Source organism: Nicotiana sylvestris, chromosome 10, assembly GCF_000393655.2.
Source record: "Nicotiana sylvestris chromosome 10, ASM39365v2, whole genome shotgun sequence".
In the NCBI taxonomy this organism is placed as follows: domain Eukaryota; kingdom Viridiplantae; phylum Streptophyta; class Magnoliopsida; order Solanales; family Solanaceae; genus Nicotiana; species Nicotiana sylvestris.
Genome location: NC_091066.1, coordinates 86,419,920 through 86,444,761, shown reverse-complemented (window position 1 = coordinate 86,444,761; position 24,842 = coordinate 86,419,920). Strand labels below are relative to the sequence as shown.

Below are 24,842 nucleotides of genomic sequence, written 5' to 3'. Positions count from 1 at the left end.
TGTTTCAGGAATATTTAAAAAAGACAATGGAGGTATATATAGATGATATGCTTGTTAAAACTCAGCACTCAAAAAATCACATATCACACTTGTCTGACATATTTTCAATTCTACGTAAATATAATATGAAGTTAAATCCCGAAAAATGTGCATTTGGCATTGTATCAGGAAAGTTTTTGGGTTTTCTTGTTTCTAACCGTGGAATTGAAGTAAATCCTGCACAGATTAAAGCCATTGAAGAAATCCCTGACATACTTTTAAACAAGAAAGAAGTTCAAAGATTAACAGGGAGAATTGCGGCCTTGGGAAGATTCATCTCTAAATCATCAGAGAAGTGTTTTAAATTCTTCTCAACTCTTAAAAAGCAGGATCATTTTGAATGGAATGTGGAATGCCAACAAGCACTTAGGAATTTGAAAACGTACTTATCAAATCCGCCTCTATTGGCAAAACCAAAGGCTGGGGAAAAGCTACTCCTATACCTTGCTATTTCAGAGGTGGCGGTAAGTGATGTTCTGGTCCGAGAAGAGCAAGGTAAGCAATCACCTATCTATTACGTAAGTAAATCTTTGTTAGATGCAGAAACGAGGTATCCTCAGTTAGAAAAACTTGCACTTGCGTTAATCATGGCATCTAGGAAGTTAAGACCTTACTTTCAATGTCATCATATCGTTGTGGTAACTACCTACCCTTTACGTAACATACTACATAAGCATGAGTTATTAGGTAGGTTAGCTAAGTGGGCAATAGAGTTAAGTGAATACGAAATTGCATACCAACCTAGAACTGCTATAAAATTGCAAGTATTAGCTGATTTCGCGGCTGATTTTAGTCAGGGAATACAGTTAGAAGCAGAAAGAGAATTACTGGTGTTCAATGGAGCCAACCCAGGAACTTGGACTTTATTCACTGATGGCTCATCTAACGTGATAGGAGCAGGTTTGGGGATAGTATTGGTACCACCTACGGGTGAAACCATTCGGCAAGCTATTAAATGTCATTCCATAACTAACAATGAGGCAGAATATGAGGCTATGATTGCAGGTTTAGAACTGGCACGGGAACTTGGCATAGATCAGATTATAATCAAGAGTGATTCACAACTCGTAGTTAATCAAATGCTGGGGACTTATACAGCCAGGGAAGCAAGCATGCAGCAGTATTTATAAAAGGTACGAGAATTGATAAAATAATTTCAAGATTGGAAAATTAGACAAATACCCAGGGATGAAAATCTTGAAGCAGACGCCCAAGCTAATCTCGCATCCGCGGCCGACGTGGCAAACGATGCAAATGCCTCAGTGATACATTTATTTCATTTAGTTCTTGATCCTGATGTTAACGAGGTAAATTTTAATAATTTAACTTGGGATTGGAGGAACGAAATTGTTGCTTTTTTGCAGTATGGAACCGTTCATGATGACAAGAAAAAGGCTTGTGCGCTTCGAAGAAAAGCTGCTTGGTACTGCTTAAAACAAGGAAATTTATATCGTAAAATGTTCGGTGGTCCATTAGCAAGATGTCTTGGACCTTCGCAAACAGAGTATGTAATGAGAGAAGTACACGAGGGTCATTGCGGGAATAACGCAGGTGGCAGATCATTGGTAAGAACCTTGATTAGGGCAGGTTATTACTGGCCTAAAATGGAAGAAGAAGCAGAAAGTTTCGTGGCCAAATGTGATAAATGCCAAAGGTACGGTAACAATATGCATAGACCTGCGGAATTGTTACATCCGGTCATTGCACTATGGCCATTTATGAAATGGGGAATGGATATCGTGGGTCCATTACCGCAAGCAAAAGGATAGGTAATATTTTTGCTTGTTCTCACTGATTATTTTACTAAATGGGTAGAGGCAGGCGCATTCAAACAGGTGCGAGAAAAGGAAGTTAGAGATTTTATTTGGCGAAATATCATATGTCGATTCGGCGTACCAAAGGAAATCGTATGTGATAATGGTCCTTAATTTATTGGAGCTCAGATCACGGAATTTTTTCAAAGCTGGCAAATTAAAAGTATTACGTCAACACCATACCATCCAGTGGGTAATGGGAAGGCAGAGTCAACAAACAAGATTATCATTAACAATTTGAAAAAGCGTTTACAAGAAGCAAAAGGTAACTGGCCTGAAGTGTTACCTAGGATTTTATGGGCATATCGAACAACTGCTAAAACAAGTACGGGCGAAACACCATTCTCGTTGGTTTAAGGAGCCGAAGCCTTGATTCCAGTTGAGATAGGAGAGCCGAGCACACGATTCATGCAGGCAACGGAGGAGTCTAATAGCGAAGAGATGCGGGTCAATCTTGATTTACTCGAGGGAAGAAGAGAAGCTGCATTAATAAGGATGGCAGCACAAAAGCAAGTTATTGAACGATATTACAACCGAAAAGCGCACCTCAGATTCTTCAAAATTGGGGACTTTGTGCTTAAAAAGGTCTTTCAATCTACAAAGGTAACTAATCATGGAAATTAAGTCCAACATGGGAAGGACCCTACATAATTAGTGATGTTGCAGGAAAGGGAGCGTATGAACTGGAAACAATGGATGGCAAGATACTGTCTTCACATTGGAATGTTGTTCATTAGATATACTATTTCTAAGGAAAACCCACGGTCAGGTATAACCATTTTAAATTTCATTTTTGAATTATTAATTTTACTAACGATTTTAGATGATAGGCAAAAAGCTAGCCCGTACTAAATGATGAGTCACGACCTGTAAGGCACACGGAGTAACCTAAAATTTCTGGTCTAGGGTTACAATTATTCTGATAGAAACGAAAACGGGTTATGCAGTCTTCATCTATAATCGTCCCTCCGAGTCCCGTATGTTTTTCCTTTTCAGGAAAAGGATCAAGATGAGAGAAACAAACAAGTGCTTGAGGTTTCAAACTTCAACGTTCAAACACTTGGGGGACTACATAATATACACAGACATATGTGTAAAAATCAAGCAAAGATTTGAGGAAAAAATCAAGTTTAGAAGAAACAAGTGCAGAGCAAAAGTTACGAAGTTACGGCATTCATAGCATTCACCATAGTGTTCTTTCCCATTAAGACAATGAAGAGCTATGGCATTCATCATAGTGTTCTTTCTCATGAGAACAACGGAGTCACTTCTCAAACTCTTCCTAATACATGGAGTTAGGGTAATGACTATGTACTGAAACGGGTTATAAGGAAAAACCTTGTGTGTATTATTTTTCTTTTGTAAAAATCTGTTACAAGAAAAACAGTTACGAGAAAGCTATAGATGTAATCCAAATACATGTAAAGTATTATTCAAAAACTTGTCAAGGTTCATAAATAAAAACATGTCAAAGTTATTTCAAAAAAAACATGTGTGTTCCTATTCCTTTCATCGTATTATAACACCATTATGAAGTTGAGACGTCTTCTTCATTAAGTGTCGAAAATATAAAAGGGCCCTCTTTTATAAAACTCATGTTATTAAGTCATGATATTAATCATAGAGCATTTTCAAAGGATAAAAATGCAAGCTATTCTTTAAGTCTTTAAAAATAAAAGGCAAGAATAGAACGAATAGAAGTAATAAAAACTTCTTAATATCTAAAGACTAAGTATAAACTTAGTCATCAAAATTGTTTTATATAGATGCCCCATAATAAGAACTAGGGACTTTTTCCTTCTAAAAAAACCCTTAAAAACAAACTAAGGGTTTGATCATTATCTTCCAAAAAGAAAAAAAAAAGAAAAAACAAGTTAAGTTATAAAAACTGGTCATTGGGAGGCAGGAGCATCAGAAGTAACGGTGCCAACATCAGAAGGAGCAGCCACAAGCACGGTGTCAACTTGACTTGAAACAGCAGGCTCGATGAGGTGAGCAAGAGTCACGGAAGCTTCACCTTCGGGAGCTTTATCCACGGTAGCTTCAACTTCAGGAACTTGAACCAAGGCTACATCAGTTTCAGGAGCTTCAACCACGAGAGCCTCAATTATGGGAGAAGGAAAGTCCAGTGGTTGTTGAGTTTTCTCAATAGTCTCCATGACTTTAGCCAATTCTAACTCTAAATTAACGTTCTCTTGGCTAGCCTCAGTTAAGGCATCACGGCGAGAGTTCAGAAAAGTCCAACTTACCTCAACAACCATTTTATCCTCGAGAAGCTCGTAGTCTCTTTCCCAAATAGCAATTTCACTTTTGAGCTCTTCATTTTCAGCCAAGGTGGAATTGAAAGATATTTGAAGAACGGCATTGGAACTTTCCAAAGCACGGATTTTATCAGTAGAGGCCCTCAAGTCCATTTGAGTTTGGGTCAAGCTCTGTGCAAGATCTTTCTCATAAACCTCCTTTTGACTCAAGAGTGCCTTCAATTCTTTAATCTCCTCATTTGCCTTAGATAGCTGATCTGAGAAAGAAGATTCATGGTATTCTTTGTCCCTCTCTGCTTGGCTTGAAGAAGCCTTGGCCACTGCCAATTCCAAAGTCAATGCACGCACCTGCTGCTCCAGGTTACTCCTATTCTCTTGCATATCTTCAATAGCGATTTGTGCACTATCAAATTGCCATTTCCAATTAGCCGCTTCTAGTTGAGCTTCATGAGTCACTTTTTCGGCCTCAAGAATTACTTTCTCAGAGTCACGGGCCACTTTCTCTAAAAGAGAAATTCTGCCCATCAACTATGTACCAATGAGGTTGGCCTGAGAATAGTGAAGAAGGAAAGTAAGAATTTAAGAATAAAAAAAAAGAATTCTTTTTAAATAAAGGAGGAAAATACCTTCAAAGTGGCATGAACAATGTCGTTCATCAAAGTCAAGCAGCTATGGCTATTCATCTTCTCTTTTTCAATTGATCCAATCAAAGGCTCGAGCCAAACGTCTGCCTGACCAGATTTTATCAAAAGGTTGTTGTTGGCGGGAACTTCAATAGTCACGCTCCTCATGGCAGTAGTTCTGCTTGTAGAACCAACTTCAGTATGATGAACAATAGGAGGGGGAATAATCAAAGAAGGAGCTGGAGAAGAGGTGAGTGCAATAGAAGAAGGAAAGGAAATAACAGGGGCCAGTAAAGAAAGAATCACATGAACGGGTGATGAAAAAGACGATAAAGGCACTTCATCTAAAACAGGCCCGAGGTCACCACTATCAAAACCACTAGCAAAAAGTTGGTCTGTGGATTCACGAGTATCTCGGGGGGTAACATCGTCATCTGAGATGAGATGAACAGGCTCGGCAGAAGAGGCACGGGGAGAGACTTCAGCCTCATCATCAAACATAACACGTCTTCTAAAACTTGGCCTCTTTATCAAAGAGCCATCTTCATCTTCCTCCTCGAAATATTCATCGATGGTCTTCCTCTTCACAAGTATGTCCTGAGCCCTCTTTAAAGTGAGTTGAGCTCCTGTAGAGGTTCGAGAGGCCGCAACTGCTTCAGCAGAAACGCCTCGAATTGAAAATCCTGACAAAAAGAAGGATGAAAATTAAGGTGATAAACAGAAGATTTTACATACGAGAAAATAAAAAACCCTTACCATGAGTTTTCACTTTCCAACCGTACTGATTGGAAATATATTTCCAAGACCTGGCCTCCATAGGTGCGGCCTTCAATAATTTCTCTACCCAACCACGAAAGTTGGGAACTTTATCCACAACTCCCATGATTGCTACAAAGAGGAGAGGGAGAGAAAATTAAAAAAAAAATGTCAAAATTGAAAGAAAAAGGTACGAGAAGAATAAAAGACTTACATGCAAAATTTCATTTCTCGGGAAAAGGAACGTTTTCTTCACCCACCAAACCAACAGTGGGGGCAGCAACGAATCGAGCATACCAGCCACGATCCTTATCATCTTCTGGGCTTACCAAAACCCTTTTACTCCTGGCTACTAAAGTAAAAACACTGATGCGAAAGAGCCTAGGGGGGTAAAGATGAATTAGATGAGGGAAAGTAAAATCAACACCAGCCTTGCTTGATAAATGTCTTAAGCAAGCCACAGCTCTCCAAACGAGCGGGCCGATTTGTGCTAAACAAACTTGGAAAAAACGGCAAAAATCAAGAATTACTGGATCAATGGCTTGTTTAAATCCTAGAGTAAAGGGATAAGTATAAACGAAAGAAAAACCAGTCATATAAGAAGTAATTCTTTGATTTGGATTAGGAACAACAATTGGGAAGTCACTATTCCAATGACAGTCGTTACAAACTATGGGGGTTAAAACCTCTGTAATCATGGTAGGGTAGGTATCAGCATGACTCAACTCAGAAACTTGTTTTTGAAGTGATTCTCTATCATGGGTAAAAGATAAGTCGCTAGGAACTATCTCTTCTATCAAAGGTTCTTGCAAAGGTTCAGAAGTTTCTTTACCCTTAGAAGATGATTTCTGAGTAGAAGAACCAGCAGAAGAACTGCCGCCACGGGCAGATCCTAAACTACGGAGTCTACCACCCCGACCCCTTCTATGTCTAACAAGGGCATTGGGGAAGTTATCCAAGATAGGAACTCTTCTAGGGTTAGGGTTTGAAGAAGACATGATGAAGAAGGTCGAATTAAGGAAGAAGTGAACAGTATCGAAGAATAAAGTATTCAATAAAACTTTATGAAAAGGAGGACAAGAGAAAAAGGTTATATTTATGTGAGAAAACGACCGTCAAAGGCAAGAAGTGTAAATGATGGAAAGCCTATAATAAAGGCAACTAGCTCTTCGTGAATAGTGGAGCTGTAAAAGCCTTGAAAAAAGGCTGCAAAACTGCAGAACCGGTGGGAGAATGACACGTGTATAAAGCATTTAATAGAAGAGACAATTGAAGCGTCCATGTTGTCATAGCATTAATGATGACATAAATTCCCTTTTTAATGAAATCCACTTCCCAAATATTTAATTGATAAATAAATAAAAAGTGGGGGGACTATCTGTATTGGGTAAAATTAAAGTTTGCATATTGGAGGTGACGTGTCATGACACGTGGATTAGTCAAATGGTCAAAGAGTTATAATTAGCCAAGAGGCACGAGCAACAACAGATACGAGAGAAGGTGATGAAAGAAGCACGGGCAGTTATTCAAATAGTTTGGTGCCCGTACCTATTTAAATCATTTAAAGCTCAAAGATCAAGAAGAATCAAGGAAATGAATCTGACGACGCATGAGAGTCCAAATTCAGTATTTAACATATATTAAATACCTAGTACGTTAGAGAATTTGTATTTAATACATATGATTGAGTAACGTTTCTTTTATTGTCATTTATTGTTCATAATTGCCTTATTAAGACAAAGGCAATAAACATATCTCCAAGAAAACCATTATAAAAGGGAGAATGCTTTTGTAAGGACAGAGAAGACTATTGGAATATACTGATTTACTTTGCTTTCTTCTGCTCATCTTGTTATTGTTGAAAACCAATTTCTACATTCTTTCGATTATCAGTAACCCGTGTTCTTCTAAATTCTAGATTTGACTAAAATTCTATTTTTTGGTTAAACAATACTATGATTTCCTTGACCATCAACCACAAATGAATGTAACCGGCAAGTGTCGTGGTGGTATGAAAAGATCCCTGTGCCTTTAATTAGAATTTTCGGGTTCAAGCAATGAATATGAAAAAAAAAATATAAAACACTTCATTCTTTAGTGGATCTTCCACAATGTGAATCCTAATTAATTGGGGGACTCAAAGCGGGTACTAGATACTAGGCGGAAAACAAAAAAAAAATCACACTGAACAATATAAAATGTATTTTCTTACATAATGCGAAGAAGTTAAATATATGCACTCAGAAAAGATGAGAACGTTTCTTGACAGTCTCTTATAAGAATTAAGAATTTTAGTCGATGGTTTCGTTCTGGTGGTTATTTTTAAGAAATTTAATATCATACCTATTTAAAATTTTCGAAATCGCTCTAATCATCTTGATTTTTTTCGGCATCGGTGCGATTCGGCTAATTTTGGGTATTTTATTTTTAAAATGTCATGTAAGATTCACACTGTCATTAGGATGTGTTAGTACAATAATTTTAAAAAAAAAAACCTTTAATATAATACATTAAAATATGTCAAGAGTATTACTATATGTTTGTTGAGTGCAATTTGAGTATATATACATATTTCAACAGTATGAAGAAACTGAGTTTAAGAGTCCACAAAATTCTAGTCCTAAGAAGCAGCAAAAAAGGAAGTGGAAGGAAAACATACTGAATAGGCAAAGGAATTCAAAACTCTTTAAGTTTACAATCTTCTATGAATCCTTATGAAGTTGGTTGTATTCATAGCAATGGCTGTTGAGCAGGCATATATTCCAGCCAAACATAGTGATGTTGAAAGCAAAAGTAGGGCCTTCCACTGTCTTCCTGACACTAGAATTGCCAATGCAGTTGACACTACAGCTACAAAAGAGAGAGCTTTTTTCCAAGTCTCAAAAGCTTTAACTACATTTCTGCAATCCTTGCAATGGACTACATGCCTGAAATATCTGTTGGCGGGATTCGGAGCATACATTCCACCGATTCCTCCCTTAGCTGGCTGAGCTGCCGAAAAATTGGCAACGAAACCAGCAGGGGCGTGCTCGACAACAGCAGGTTGTTGGGGCAGGTAAATGGTGCTGTGACCAAAATGATAAGGCATTCCATGTCCAACTTTGTCCATCCACTTCCTGTATTCAGCTACCCACGTATCCGACGACTTTAGATTCAAGTACAATTTCTTAGTGGGAACCTTTTCTTTCATTAGGATTTCGTTTTGGGACGAAAGGAACCCCATATCTTGCTCAAAAACTTTGCCTGCATTCTGATGCAAGAACCAGTTTGGGATAAATTTAAGTATCCCAGTTCTTTTTCTTGTGTTTCCGAACCGGACAATAAGCATGGATTTTCCCTGACCAGATGGCCTACAAAGAAATAGACCTGAAAAGTAATGCTTCTCCCCATTCTCATCAACAATTTCTCTGCTATTATGAAGAACACAAGGAGCTTCAAAACGTAGGAAGTTCGGCGTATAGTTTGCTTTGCCTTGATCTTTTTCCTTGCCCCACCATCCTGCGAACCCCCGGTTAGTCCTTTCTGTTACCTCGAAAAATAGTGGTCCAGCATCTTCCCTTTTTGCTGTAAAATCTGTTCTATCGTGTGATATCGGGACATGAGCTGGGTCCATGAGGTTTTCCAGAAGAATAGAGTGGTCATAAGGGAGCTCGTGAGTTGTAGAAATGTCTCGAAATCCTTCCCTTTCAAAGTTTTCAAACCAGGGGATTTTGTTGATATTAGGTGGTGTTCTTTGAGACATCCATATCCAAACTACTCCCTGGGAATCCCTAATTTCATATTTCTTAGCACAAGCTGATCGAGGAATTCTAGCATTTTCAGGTAGCTGGTTGGGACAAAATTAAAGATAGGGAATGAAAATGGAGTTTAACATTAGCAACATGAAACACAATGGAAGATGCATAAAACCAACCTGTGGTATCTTCACACATTTACCATCTCCTTCAAACTGCCAACCATGATATAAGCATTCCAGTTTGCCGTCGTACAGTTGTCCTTCAGAGAGTTTGGCTAATCTGAATGAAAGGAATTTGTGGTCAGGATTCCGGAGTTAACTTTTTCGAAAAGCATAGAAGTCAAAACAGGCGATCTCGCAACAATCTGTAAGTCAGTTTAGCTGAATCCTTGACTAATCGATAGACACTAGTTGAATCCTTAACCAATAGACAGACATAAGTTACATCCAGGTGAGGGAGAAAAACAGGAGTTCTGCCCAAATATAGAGATTATTTCGCACATTGTCAACAAATTTTGGGGGTATAAATTTTTTAATATTTTTTAAGGCAACAGTTGATCGGTTGATGTAAATAGGCAGAATAGCTGCAGCTTCAGCGATGCAGTAGCGTATTCGTTGTGGACAATAAAATTCTGTGTCATGGCTTAACAAAAGAGGATTATCAAAGTTGGATTTTTGAAAATCCACAGATAAAGTTAAAAAGAGAAGCCTATGATTTCACCAACTTCACACTTGTGACGTGACACGACCCTTGATACAGATTTTGAAGAATTAAAAAATAAAAGACTGACGTATATACTTCTTTACTGTACTAGTCACAAGTTCAATACTACATTCCACAAATTTGATGCGTATCAATCTTCAATACTTCATTGGTCATCAAATGGATTCTTATTGCATTATTAAAAAAGGAGGGGAAGAGCATTGATTCATTTTCACTCCTTTTGCTGCAACTCATATTTATGAGCGATAACTTTCTTCCAAGTATATTAGTAATTTAGTCTGCCATGTTATAAGACTTTATGATAGCCATATCTACATGATCTAAGAAAAGTGCATCCTTTTATTCGCTCCAACTGATTCAAAGATCTAAAACCATAGGCATTCCAAGATTTCAGTGTATGTATTTCTTACATTCATCTTCGCAGATGACAGATATAGAAAGAGAAATTGCACACAGCTAACTAGTAAGTAGACAACAACTGGAAAATTAATGCAGAAATGCAAATAACGGAGGGGGAGTGGACTGGTTAAAACAAGGCAGAACAATTTGATAAGAACCAGTTTTGTGGTAGACACTGGATGTCTGAGAAGGTGAGAACACGTTTCGACGATATGCTATAGATAGAGAGGGAGCCAAACAGATTAATAAAATCTTCTTAGGAAGTCTACTAAATAGCAAAACCAAAAAGAAAGATGGAGGAGTGTTTGAAATTAGAGAATCAAATAGAGAGAAAACATTAAAAGATTAAGAATAAATATCAAGCTTCATTCGTGAAGTAGACAATTTAATTGTACCAAAACACTACTCCTAGAAACTATCTTCTCTGTTGGACCATTTTAGCTTGGGGTGTGGTTCTACTTGGGTTGTATCAATGGTATCAAAGCCACCCACCGCCCTCCATGCCCACGTGCCATGAATGGTGATGCCGGTATTAGCGCACAGCCATTGGGGACGATGGATGCGGAGCGTGGTGATTTGCTATGGTCCATTGCAACGTATGGAACTTGAGTCCCATTTCAGTATTGCAATGTGTTGGTGTGGGGTTTATATAACATTGGGCTCTCCCATTTCCCCCTCGAACTAAGTTCCATGTGGCCCATTATCACAATTCAGAGGTCTCCCCCTCGAACTATGTTCCATGTGGCCCATTACCACAATCTATGAGTCAAGTTTCGAGATCACTATGTGCCACCCAAAGAGATATTGTCCACTTTGGGACAAGCCGACACAGTTTTCCCTTAAAGACCTCACACTATCAAGAGATCCATACATCTCATATGTTGACTCCCAACATTTCAGCTATCAATATGGGACTTTGTTCGTACACCCAACATTCTCCAATACGAGGTTCCGATTGAGATGCTCACCATACCAAGGCAAGAATGAACCAGCAACTTGTGGTAACTCTGAAGGATGGGAGGACAAGTAGTAAAAGAGGAGAGTTACAATTAACTTTCCATGTTTTGTATAGTAAGTAAAAGTGAAGATATTGGTACCTTTAAACAATTCTTTTGTCCTTCCAAAACTTTTCTTCCTTCCAACTTCACCAAGATTTTACTTTCAAGACTGACCCATGATGGGAGGAGAAGAGTGAAGGAGGAAGAAACCCGTTGATTTCTCTTAGGAGTTTAGGTATTTACCCTGGTTGTGTGGTCTTAATTTCCTACTGTATTGCACACATCGAGGATAAAATGAAAGAAGATTTGCTTGAGATAGTTTGATTATGTCCTACGTTGACTTCGAGATGCACCGGTCCATAGCCCATTGGTATGAAACAATAACTAGCAGTGTTAAAAGGGGATGAGATATACCTGAAATCACAAGTGAGGAAATTGTGGCGAAAGACCTACAATCTCTTAGGATTCATGCACATTTAATAGCAAAAAATATCTATATAGGCAATACCAAATAGCTGGGAATATGTTTGTCATGTTAGTACAATTTACTTCAGGTCCTATGTTTTCTAGGAGTTTTTTAGCCCAGTAGATATTTTCATTAATGCTGGTCTGACATGAATCTAAATGGAAAAACATAATCACTGAGAATTCATATAGCCGACCCCGATTTATTTGAATATTTATTTATACATCGTTCGAGCGGAAAACAAAGTTGAACTCACTAAACTCACCCTCAGTGTAAATACAATAAATCAGACACAAATATGGTTACCTATGTGGACATCGATCTTCAAAGCATCTGAGTTCACCACTGCCATCCTTGTACAAAACAACTTGTTTATCAAAGACAGTGAGACCCAAAGGTGCATCATCAGGAACATTCTTGGTCAAATACAGAGGATACCACTCTTCTGTCCAATCATAACCAACAATTTCCCTTTGTCCCCTCAATTCCTCTAAGCTTGAATTTTCCAAAAGCACACTTTGATCATCATTTTCAGATGAAGAGATCCCACCCCCAATATTCTCTGCAATTGCATAACAACTTATTCTCTCCTGTTTCTTCAACTGCTTGTTGTGAAGATAAAGATTGTGTTTTTGAGGTAGATGTAGAGAAAGAATAGTACTTCTTGTGGTCAATGTAATTGGCAGTGACCTCTTTGAAGTTAAGTGGAGTAACTCAGAGAGAAATGGTTGCTGTAAAGCCATAGTTATGGGTGATTTGATGTTAATGAAGTGTGTGTTTGGGGAAGAGAGAATATGATATGTAGGTGGCAGAGAAGAAAAGGAGTGGGATGCATTAGAGACACATGTAGTAGCAGTCGAAATGTAAAAGACTACTGTTGCTTCTTGTTCAGTCGAACCAATGATAGCCACACAAAATACAAGAAAGATTTTTCAGAAAATTAATTACTCCCTTCTTCTGTCCATAATTGACCAATTTGTCCTCGCCACACCCATTAATAAAATATTAAATTCTAAACAAAAATAGTTAGTGTTACTAAATTATTCGTAATTAAATGTTACAGCATAATTTAATGTGAGGAATAAAAGACTTTTTAAGGATACATACACAAGGGCAAATTTGAAAAAACAAATTGAATTTTTTTTTTATAATATAAATGGACACTTATTGTGGACCAAAATAAGAGGGTAAATTGATTACTTAATGTGGAATGGAGTAAGTATGTCTCAATCTCCCATATTACCACAAGGAATTTCCATTCTCATTTTTTATAATATTTTTATTTAATTTTTTAAAGATATACTACTAAATAATATGGTGCATATATAAAATGCTGATTTTACTGGAGTGCCAAGTGTCATCTAGTTGTCATCACACTATAAAAGGTCAAAGTGGGTTAACCACAAAAATGTTCTGACTTAAATTGAACATATCTTTACTACGTATCTGAACATTGAATAACTTAAATTGTTTGCTTTTTAAGTAGTGCAAATTTTATCTTTATTTAAAAAATTATAAAATTAATTTCAAATATAATAGTAGTAATTAAATATTACAATCACAATGTATTGGAGAAGATCTTAATTTACACGGTGTCATAAAATTCATTTGTTTAATGAAGCACACTTTAAAGCCTAGTGATTGGAGCTGGTGGTGTATTTAGAGCCCGTTTGAATATAAGAATTTTTTCACTTTTTTCGAAAAATTTTACTTTTTTGGGGAATCAGTGTTTAGCCATAAAATTTCCAATTTTCATTTGAAGATGAATTTTGGAAATTTTCAAAAATTTGAAAAACTCCAAAAAACAATTTTTAAAATTTTCACTCAGATCACCCACAAAACTTCAAAAATAACCCAAAACTATATTCATGTTCAAAACACAACTCTAATTTTCAAATGTCATTTTCACTCGAATTTATTTTTTTACTTTTTTCTGAAATTTTACAATTTTTATATCCAAACGCCCACTTATAATGGCTGTGACTTTGGTGACTAATGGTAATGTGGTGGTATGCTTATATTGGTGGTGACTTTGGTGATTAATGGTGGTTGTGGTTGGTGCAGGTGGATGGTAGTTGTCTTACAATGGTGGTCATAGGTGATAATTGTAATAATGTTGACTGACAGCGGTGGCTAGCAACAGAAGTGGTTGGCAGTTATTGTACGATAAAGACAAATAGAGGAGATGATTTTATAAGTGTCTAGTAAGTAGAGGTTGTTGGTAATGGTGGCTGGTGGTGATACTTTCTTATGATTGTTTGACAACAATTATATGCAATTGACACTAGTGGTGACTAGGAATAGAAGGGGCTAATAAGTGAAGGTAGTTGGTGATAATAATAGTATTGTGTTATTGTGGTTGTTTGCTTTGGAGGTAAAAGGCCACCCTAGCCTTCACCAAACACCCAACATCATCAACTACTTTTTCCATTGATTACCATCGTATGAACACCACAGCCAATCACCTTCACCACATAAGGAACCATTTTTATCAGATTTCAAGACTCATATCTTGGTAATACTTTTCAGATGACCAATCATATATGATTTTGATTGTAGAATCAAATTTAACAAAAAGTACTAGTAGACCTATGGTACAACTTAAATAATAAAATATTTTTTCTAATTACTACTATACACGGGTAAAATCAAGCTCGAGGCTCGATCGAGCATCTGAAGCAATTGACCAGAGTCGACACATCTATATCTAGATAGAAATCGAAGTCACGGGTGATACCGTTCTCGATATCGAAGTTTGGGGTTCGATCTAATGTCCAGCATAGTCAGCCAAATCGGAATATGATAATATCGGACTCAAAAGCACCATCGAAGTCGGCCATCGAGATCCTCAGACTTGCTCTCGTATTTATCGAAGACATAACCGACCTCGTTCCCAATGACCTCGAAGAAAAGCTTTGCCAGCTTTTCAGACAGGGGTCCATGATTCTCGCCACTAACTAATCATTATGGCGTGCGAAATTAGTCTAAAAAGGTGCCAAAGGTCTACTAAATCAAGACTATTATTTCTTACAATATAATGCCTAAAAAGGTAGGTTTCCCCCCAATAAATAGAGCAAACTGAGTTATTCAAGGGGACACATTGTAACATATCTCAAAGAGCAATATATTGTTATTTCCTAGCTTTGTCACCCATTCCACTCTCTCATTCACAAATATCATTTCTAGTTCAAGGTAGATTAATTTCACAAGGCTAAAGGCTATTAAATAGGCAAAGGTCATATTTATCTTTTTGTCATTTACTTCCACATTAATCTAATTTCTCATTCTTGTATCAATTTATATCACGTATCCTTAAAATCGTATATAAATTCAATCGTTATCCGATTTTAAGGGTAAACAGTTTGGCGCCCACCGTGGGCCTAAGGATCATAGTGGTTATTTAATATAAGTCTACATAACACACACTTCTTTACACTTGTTCTTTGGAGTATCTATGATTTCAGGCTGAAAATGCAAACTCTCAATTAGCACGCCTACATATCAACAACGAGTCCGGTCACCAAGGTGAAAATAAAAACATGGCGCTCGAAAATGTAGGGCCACCCGCTAATGCTGTTGGAATTCAGACCGCATATCTAAATGATGTAATTCATATGTGGCCATCGATGCAAACTTGGTTATCGACCCTGAGAACATCGTTCGTAGTGGAGCCTGATCGGCAGCTCGAAACACACAAAATATTGAAAAAGATGGGATATATGTATGATATTCGAAATGCTACAAGCTCAGCAGGTGGCAATAGATTAGTTGCAGAACCTAAGCTAGGTACCGAGTAGGGTTGAACCCGATCCACCTCGAGAAGTCACCCGCAGAACGGAACTGGTCCTGGCGAGGTTGAATGAACAAGAATCGGGCACTAACTCCGAAATTATAAAGATGCTTGAGGAGTTGACAAAGCGGGTAGAATCGGGAGAGAAGAAGATCGAAACAAACGACAAGAATGTCGAAACCTATAACTCCGGGGTAGATCAAATCTCAGGAGCACCCCCGGTATTGAAGGGTCTAGATTCTAGGAAGTTTGTGCAAAAGCCTTTTCCTCCTAGAGCTTCCCCAAAACCGATCCCTAAGATATTTCATATGCCTGAAATACCTAAGTACAATGGAATGACCGATCCAAATGATCATGTAACCTCTTGTACATGTGCCATCAAAGGAAACAACTTGGAAGATGATGAGATCGAGTCTGTTCTACTGAAAATATTTGGGGAGACCGTGTCAAAGGGAGCCATGATATGGTATCACATCCTACCTCCTAATTTTATTGACTCGTTTGCTATGCTTGCAGATTCTTTCATAAAATCTCATGCAGGCGCCATCAAGGTAGAAACCAGGAAATCAGACCTTTTCAATGTCAAACAAAAGGATAACGAGATGCTTAGAGAGTTTGTATCCTGTTTTCAAATGGAATGAATGGATCTGCCACCGGTCGCTAAAGGGCCGTTCAAGCTTTTACTTAGGGACTCAATGTTCGAAGCTCGGTGGCTTCACAGCAATTGAAGCAAAATTCAATAGAATATTCTACCATTACCTGGGCCGATGTATATAATCGGTATCAATTGAAAATCAGAGTCGAAGATGACCAACTCGGAGCTCGTTCAGAGCCGGCTTATCCCGCCAGGACCTTCGAAAGAATCAGGAGAGGCATTGATCATGAACTATGATCAAACAGGGAACGATGTCGGCCATATAAAAGAGATTGGAGGAGTAGTGGATCTGGTCGAAGACCTATTATAAATGAAAGGAGAAATGACCAAGGTCAAAATAATCGGGGGCTCATGACCAAAAACAGCTTTGACAGGTCCATCAGGTCTAAAGAAGCGCCGAGACTATCGGAGTACAACTTTAATATCGATGCAGCCGCCATCATATCAGCTATCAGCTGAATCAAGGATACCAAATGGCCTCGACCTCTACAATCTGATCCGGCTCAAAGAGATCCCAACCAGGTGTGCAAATATCATGGGACTCACGGTCATAGAACGAAAGATTGTCGACAACTGAGAGAAGAAGTGGCTTGACTATTCAACAATAGGAACTTCGAGAATTCTTGAGCGATCGGGCCAAGAATCATTTCATATACATGGATTCTAACAGGCAAACAGAACAAGAAGATATAGAACCTCAACACGTCATTAATATGATCATCAGTGGGGTCGATATCCCATAGGAACTAATGTCGAAATGCACCAGAATATCCATCACCAGGGAGAAATGAACTCGAGAGTACATACCAGAAGGAAGCTTATCTTTCGGGGACGAGGATGCGAAAGGAATCATACAAGCTCGCAACGATGCATTGGTAATATCTGGTGAATAAAACTAAAATTAAACATATGTTAATTGATCTAAGTAGCTTGGCCAACATTATTCAGTCAAGGGTCGTAGAACAACTCGGCCCACAAGAAAAGATCGTGCCTGCAGTCCGAGTCCTAAATGGTTTTAACATGGCATGCGAAACCACTAAGGGAGAGATAACGGTACCGGTCAATACCGCTGGAGTCATACGAGAGGCCAAGTTTTATGTGATCGAGGGAGACATGAGATACAATGCACCTCTCTGAAGACCCTGGATCCACCACATGAGGGCAGTACCCTCAACTCTTCACCAAGTACTAAAATTCCTGGTTCGGGAGGGGGTTCAAGACAATCTACGGGAATAACCAGCGACAAAGGATATGTTTGTCGTTGAAGAAGTAATTCTGATATCAGCACTTACACCATTGAAGGAACCAAATTCGAGCCCGAACACTGAGGCCAAATAGTAATCGCCGACACCGGCCACAACCCGATCGGATAAGTAAAAGACTTATGGGGACAACGATTACTGGATTCCCTAATCTTTTATAATTCCTGATGAATCCGACGCAACCAAATCGACAGTCGAAGAGCTGGAACAAGTTATATTAACCAAGCATTTTCCCGATCGGAAGGTATACCTAGGCGCAAGATTAACTCCCGAGCTCAGGAAATTTTTTATTCAATTTCTTACAGCTAATATCGAATGTTTCTCTTGGTCCCATCTCGATATGACAGGGATCCCACCAGGGATAACCACCCACAAGCTAAGCCTGGACCCAAAAATCAATCCGGTCAAACAGAAGAGGAGGCCCTAGTCCAAAGTAAAGCATGCTTTCATCAAGGACAAGGTATCTAAACTCCTTAAAATAGGGTCCATTCGGGAGGTTAAATACCCAGAATGGTTAGCAAACATAGTGGTAGTCCCTATGAAAGAAAACAAACTGAGAATGTGTATGGATTATAAATATTTAAATAAGGCATGCCCCAAAAAGACTCTTTCCATTTGCCCAACATTGATCGCATGATCGATGCCACGGCAGGCCATGAGATCCTTAGTTTTATTGACGTCTATTCCGGGTATATCCAAATACTGATAAACCCGGATAACCAGGAAAAAACCTCATTCATCACTAAACACGGCACATACTGCTATAATGTAATGCCATTCAAAATAAAAAACATTGGTGCCACTTATCAACGCCTAGTAAATCGAATATTCGAGGAAAAAATAGGAAAAACAGCGGAAGTTTACATTGCTGACATGTTGTTTAAGTCCTTGCGAGAAGAGGACCATTTAAAGCATTTGCAAGATACCTTGAGTATATTGAAGAAGTAAAACATGAAGCTAAATCCGGAAAAATGTGCTTTCGGAATTAGGTCAGGAAAATTTCTCGGGTTCATGGTATCCAATCGAGGAGTTGAGATTAACCCTAATAAGATCAAATACATCGAAGATATCACAGTAGTAGATAACATGAAGGTCGTGAAAAGGTTAACCGTGCACATTGCCGCCCTGGACGATTCATTTCGAGGTCCTCCGATAAGAGTCATCGATTTTTCTCATTACTGAAGAAAAAGGACAACTTCACATGGACCCCGGAATGGCAACTAGCATTGGAAGGACTTAAGCAATATCTATCAAGCTCGCCGCTACTTCACATGCCAAAGACGGATGAACAACAATACTTATACTTCGTAGTATCAGAGATAGCGGTAAGTGGAGTCCTAGTTCGAGAAGAACAAGGTGCGCAATTTCCAATTTATTATGTTAGCAAAACCTTTAGTGAGGCCGAAACTATATATGCTCACCTAGAAAAATTGGCGTTCGCTCTGCTCAGCGCCTCTAGCAAACTGAAATCATATTTTTAGTACCATCCTATACGTGTTGTGACAACTTACCCATTGAGAAATATAATGCATAAACCCGAACTCTCGAGATGATTGGCCAAATTGGCCGTAGAAATCAGTGGGAACGATATTGAGTATCGACCCTAGACAACTATTAAGTCTCAAATTTTGGTAGATTTCGTGGTCGACTTTACACCGGCCCTAATACCCGAGGTCGAAAAAGAATTGTTGTTAAACTGGGGGACATCCTCGAGAATTTGGACCCTCTCTATGGATGGTGCCTCGAAGGTAAAGGGGTCCAAACTTGGCATCGTGTTGAAACCACCCATAGGTAATATAGTTAGACAGTCTATTAAAACTGTGAAATTGACTAACAACGAGGCCGAATATAAGGCCATGATTGTAGGTCTCGAACTGGCCAAAAGCTTGGGGGCGAAAGTGATTGAAGCTAAGTGTGACTCCCTCCTTGTGGTGAACCAAGTTAACTGAACGCTCGAAGTCAGAGAAGAACGAATGCAAAGGTATCTGGATAAATTGCAGGTCACATTACACCAGTTCAAAGAATGGACTTTGCAGCATATACCTTGAGATCAAAATAGTGAGGCTGATGCCCTTGCAAACTTAGGGTCGTTGGTCGAAGACAACAAGCTCGCTTCGGGGGCAGTTGTATAACTCAGGAGATCGGTGGTAAAAGAAGGTCATGCCGAAATAAACTCTACGAGCCTAACTTGGGATTAAAGAAACAAATACATAGAATATTTGAAGACTAGGAAACTACCCTCGGATCCAAAAGAATCGAGGGCCCTACGCATAAAGGCAGCCCGATTCAGCTTGTCTAAGGACGGAATTTTATTTAGGAAAATGTTTAATGGCCCACTAGCAATATGTCTGGGACTGGGAGACACTAAGTACGTTCTAAGGGAAATCCATGAGGGCACCCCCAAAAATCATTCAAGTGCCAAATTATTAGTTCGAAAAATAATCAGGGTCGGCTATTACTGGATCGATATGAGCAAAGATTCGAATGAGTTCGTTCGAAAATGTGATGGGTTCCAAAGACATTCTCCGATGATTCACCAGCCCAGGGAACCACTGCATTCGATCTTATCACCATGGCCTTTCATGAAATGGGGAATAGTCGTCGTTGGCCCTCTCCCACGGGCACCGGGTAAGCCTCACTTTGTTTTATTTATGACTGAATATTTTTCTAAGTAGGTAGAAGCACAGGCTTACGAGAAGGTCAGGGAGAAGGAAGTCATCGACTTCATTTGGGACCACATCATATGCCGGTTCGGGATGCCATCTGAAATTGTATGTGATAACGGGAAACAATTTATCGGCAGCAAGGTGACCAAATTTCTCAAAGATCATAAGATTAGAAGAATCTTATCAACACCTTATCACCCTAGTGGGAACGGACAAGCTTAATCGACCAACAAAACCATAATCCAAAATCTTAAGAAAAGGTTAACCGAAGCCAAAGGGAGATGGAGGGAAATCCTGTCCGAAGTCCTTTGGGCGTATCACACGACTTCAAAATCTAGTACCGGGGCTAATTTGTTCTCCTTGGTTAAGCTCTAATACTAATCGAAGTCAGGGAGCCAAGTATCCGATTCCAATACACAACAAAGGAATCCAATAACGAGGCCATGAATACAAACCTGGAGCTATTAGATGAAAGGCGTGAAGCAGCCCATGTTTGATTGGCCGCCCAAAAATAAAGGATCAAGAGGTATTACAACCGAAGGATCCACCTTGGATACTTCAACGCCGGAGACTTAGTACTGAGTAATGTCACATTGAACACTCGAAACCCGAACGAAGGAAAATTGGGCCCGAACTGGGAAGGTTCGTACCAAATTCTCGAGATCACTAAGAAAGGATCCTACAAGCTCGGAACGATGAACGGTAAAAAAAAATACCAAGCAATTGGAATGTAACTCACCTAAAATGATACTACTACTAAGGTACGACCCCTATTCATTCTCTTTTACTTTTAGAACTAACAAATGTAGGTAACCAATAATGAACCATACAAAGTTTAGGGTTTGAAAGCATGCGTTGCACTCTTTTTCCCATGAATCGATTTTTATCCCAAATGGATATTTTCGGCAAGGTTTTTAACGAGGCAATAGTGGATCAGTTTTAAGTATCACATCGATAGTATCTGAAATTTCTCTCTATAATAAACTTCGAATACTAGGGGAGATTACCCTCGGATAATGGCTTAAGCAAGGAAAAGCAATTGGATCTTGATAGGAGGAATTTATTGTAAAGGTCAAACGGTCAAATGAACTGTGCCCGTATGGATTGTTCGAGCCTTGGAATAAAACATGTATGCATGTAAAATTATTTTACACAAGAATGAAAAGAAGTCCCTCTCCTACAGATAATTATCCTGTTGTAAAATCGATAATCTTGCATTTCTTAAGGAATTTACTACATCTAATCCCTATAAAGGTATCAAGACTAAGGGCTACCTTAATCCGAGTTCGAGAAATCACTCTCACTCGACAACTATATATCGAGCCTAAGGGCTACCTTAATTCGAGTTCGAGCAAATCATTCTCACTCGACTACAAGCCTAAGGGATACCTTAATTCGAGTTCGAGAAATCACTCTCACTCGTCAACTATATATCGAGCCTAAGGATTACCTTAATTCGAGTTCGAGCAAATTATTCTCACTCAACTACAAGCCTAAGGGCTACCTTAATTCGAGTTCGACCAAATCATTCTCACTCGACTACAAGCCTAAAGGCTACCTTAATCCGAGTTCGAGTATATCGTTCTCACTCGGTGACTAGCCCAACACCATAGTTTGAGTTCAAGAAACATCATTCTCACTCGAGGATTATATATTGAGTCCAAGGGCCACCTTTGTCCAAGTTAGAGAAATCATTCAAACACAACCTAATTATTTCACGCCAAGGCACTTCGATATTCGTGAAAATAAACAAACAAAAAAATCAAAGATTCAGAAGCCATAGAAGGAAAAAGCCTTATACATATATATCTCAAAATCTTTTTACAACAGCCATACGGTTTGATGAAAAGTTCTTTACAAAGGCCGAACGGCCTCAACAGAATTGCAAAACTATTAACAGAACCTAAACGGCCTGGCCTCCACCCTCGGGATCTTCCCCGCCTTCGGACCCGCTTAAACCCTTGGATTCATCATCATCATCATCCTCAGATTAAGACAACCTCCTGGCCTCAACTTCAAATTTTTTAGCATTCTCGATATCGGTTGATAGGTTGAAACCTCGAGCGTGGATATCCTCGAGGGCCACCCTTTGAGATTGCCATTTGGCATGCTTGGCGATGCCCTTTGCTCGAACCTGAGCAGCCTCGGCATCGACCATGTAAATAGCCATCACTGCATCAGCATTGGCCTTAGTTTCTTTGACCTCCGACTTGGCCGCTTCGATCTCCGTGACCAGGCTCTCCCGATTGGAATTACGAACTTAAATGGGACTAGAGATCCTCAATCTTCATGGCTTGTATCAAGGTCTTTTCTTGTATACCTCAGAGCTGGACTTCCGGCGAAGCTAGTTGGGCCCGGGCGGTCTCCTTTTCTGAGGCCAGGCAATCCATGTTCTTTTTCTATTCTTCAGCATCAACCTTTACAACATCTACCTCTTCACGAAGCTGCCCAATTATGTCGATCTTTTTTTGGACCTGTGGGTTCGAACCGTTAGTCACCATGCTCGATTCACCATCACTAACTTCAAAGATTCTTCTTACCTGATCGGCCAGGTCGGCATGCTCTTTCTGAGCCATCTCTAGCTCAGCCCGAAGGCCCTTAGCCTCACATTCTCTTTGCTCACTGAGAAGTTTGTAAGCATATTTTTTTCTCAGTGATCCCTCGAACCTCGGCCTCGTATCAGCTCAACTCCTCTCGGAATCGCAGAAAGGCCTCATGATGGAGTACTGAAGCCTTCAAACATAGCAAAAGAAGTTATATGAAAAAGCATAAGTGCAAACTCGAAATCGTCAAAAGAAATCTAAGGTTACCCGATTTAACACATGTTGAACTTTATTGAACAGGCATGGCGTTTCCACCTCGTCTATCTTAGTTTGGTCCTCATCGGTCACCAAGCACCGAAGGTAGATAGCCACCCTCACAGGGGTAGAGAGGACCCGGGCATCCTCTGGGACCAAGATGATAACTGATCGCTTTCAATCGGGATCGACGCTTGGAGCTGGAAATCGATCAATAAATTTAAGGCTCGAGGAAGCCTCATTTGAACTCTTCCTCGACACTTCCATGTCATCCAGACCGGTGACATCCTCTACACCGACAAAATAGCCATAGAAAGGGTCCTCCGCTCCATGGGTTTCTGCTCCATGGACCCCTTCATCATGACAAGTCTCCACCGCCTGAGCTTCTTTGATTATCGACTTAGTGAACAAGGGAAACGAGGAGGAATTGTCAATATCTATTACCCCAAGTAAATCTTTTGGGGCACCTCCTTCATTTTTGGAGGCCTCGAGCCCAGTTTCTACACTAGCGCCAACCGCCCCCTCGATAGCCTTCCCACCTCGAGGCAAGGTGTCCTCGACTCTTTCTGGTTCTGGAGCTTCAGCTAAAACTTCCCCCTTGAAATCCCTGAGTCGAGGCAATTCGGTTGCGGCTCTCACTGGCTTGGGGATCTCTTGAATCATGACACCCGACTAGACACGAGTGACCAGCTCGGAATTTTCTTCTTCCTCCTCGGACTAAGTCCGATGGGAGGGCACCAGTTCTTTCCTTTGTGTTTGCGCGCCCGCCTCTTTTTTGGTTTCCGCTTCTCCAAGTTCGAGGAACCCAGAGCCCACATTCTCTTCTTCGCTTTGGCCAGCTTCGGAGCAAGGGGTCGGGGAAGGATGTTTTCATAACCAGTAGGGGGCCTCATTGCAACATACTTTCCGAAACCTATAAAGGAAAAAAGATGAGTAAGTTCGAGAAGAAAACATGAAAAATGCCCATTATTAATCAGAAAAGGAAACTTACCGTGGTTACGAGCCTCTCACCGACCCTTCGACAAATCACGCCATGTGTGCTCAGAATATGTCCTCTGTGACATGAGGCCCCTGACCTGCTCCTCGAGTCAAGGAATTGCATCCGACATCCAAGCAACGGTCAGCATCGAGGAACAATGCTAATAAAAGAGGGAATAGGAAAAATAGAATAAACAAAATTTTTTTTTAAAAAAAGCAAAGCTATACTTACAATTCATGTTTCATTTCTCGAGAAATGACATATCCTCGGCCGGGATCAGGTCCGAGGTCTTCACTCGAATGAATTGGCCTATCCAGCCTCAGTCTCAATCCTCGTCTATGCTCGAGAAAGGTGCCCTGGTGGCCCGGCGGGTAAGTTTTATTAGCCCCTCGATAAAGTCGGGGACTGTATAGACGTATAAGATGATCGAGGGTGAAGGGACACCCCTCGATTTTGCTTACAAAGAAGCAAAGAAGAATCACTATCCTCCAGAAAGAATGGTGAATTTGACCGAGGGTCACTTTCGTACTTCTTGCAGAAAGCAATGATAATCGGATCTAAGGGACCCAACGTGAAGGGGTAAGTGTAAACACTTAAGAAACCCTCCAGGTGGGTAGTGATTGCTTCCTCGGGCGCGGGCACACCACATGTTTGTCGTCCCATTTATAGTCTTTTTTGACCGTGGAGAGGAAATCTTCGGTGATCGAGCATATATATCTCAAGACCGGCTCACATCGACCTGGTACCGAGGAAGTTTTTTCAATCTTGAAATCAGCACTGGTCGAGCACCCTCTAGGAAAGAATTCTTCAGGGCGTGGCTCTGCCGCTAGTTTATCGCCGGCTGACCATGACGAAGAAGCAGTCTCCTTTTATGAA

The 24,842-nt window shown here is 39.8% G+C and overlaps 2 protein-coding genes across 2 annotated transcripts; both read right to left on the bottom strand.

Annotated features, from left to right (window-relative positions):
• Nucleotides 1-3,745: 3,745 nt before the first annotated feature.
• Nucleotides 3,746-4,639, bottom strand: LOC138879633 (uncharacterized). Its single transcript, XM_070159251.1, has one exon. The coding sequence runs from the start codon at nucleotides 4,637-4,639 to the stop codon at nucleotides 3,746-3,748; it is 894 nt and encodes a 297-aa protein (XP_070015352.1).
• Nucleotides 4,640-7,996: 3,357 nt separating this feature from the next.
• LOC104221378 (protein TIC 55, chloroplastic) lies at nucleotides 7,997-12,678 on the bottom strand. Its single transcript, XM_009772441.2, has 3 exons — nucleotides 12,123-12,678; nucleotides 9,407-9,509; nucleotides 7,997-9,319 (listed from the first exon to the last, which is right to left on the bottom strand). Exons 1-3 carry the CDS (start codon nucleotides 12,557-12,559, stop codon nucleotides 8,186-8,188), a joined length of 1,674 nt encoding a protein of 557 aa, XP_009770743.1. The 5' UTR covers nucleotides 12,560-12,678; the 3' UTR covers nucleotides 7,997-8,185.
• Between the last annotated feature and the right edge of the window lie 12,164 nt (nucleotides 12,679-24,842).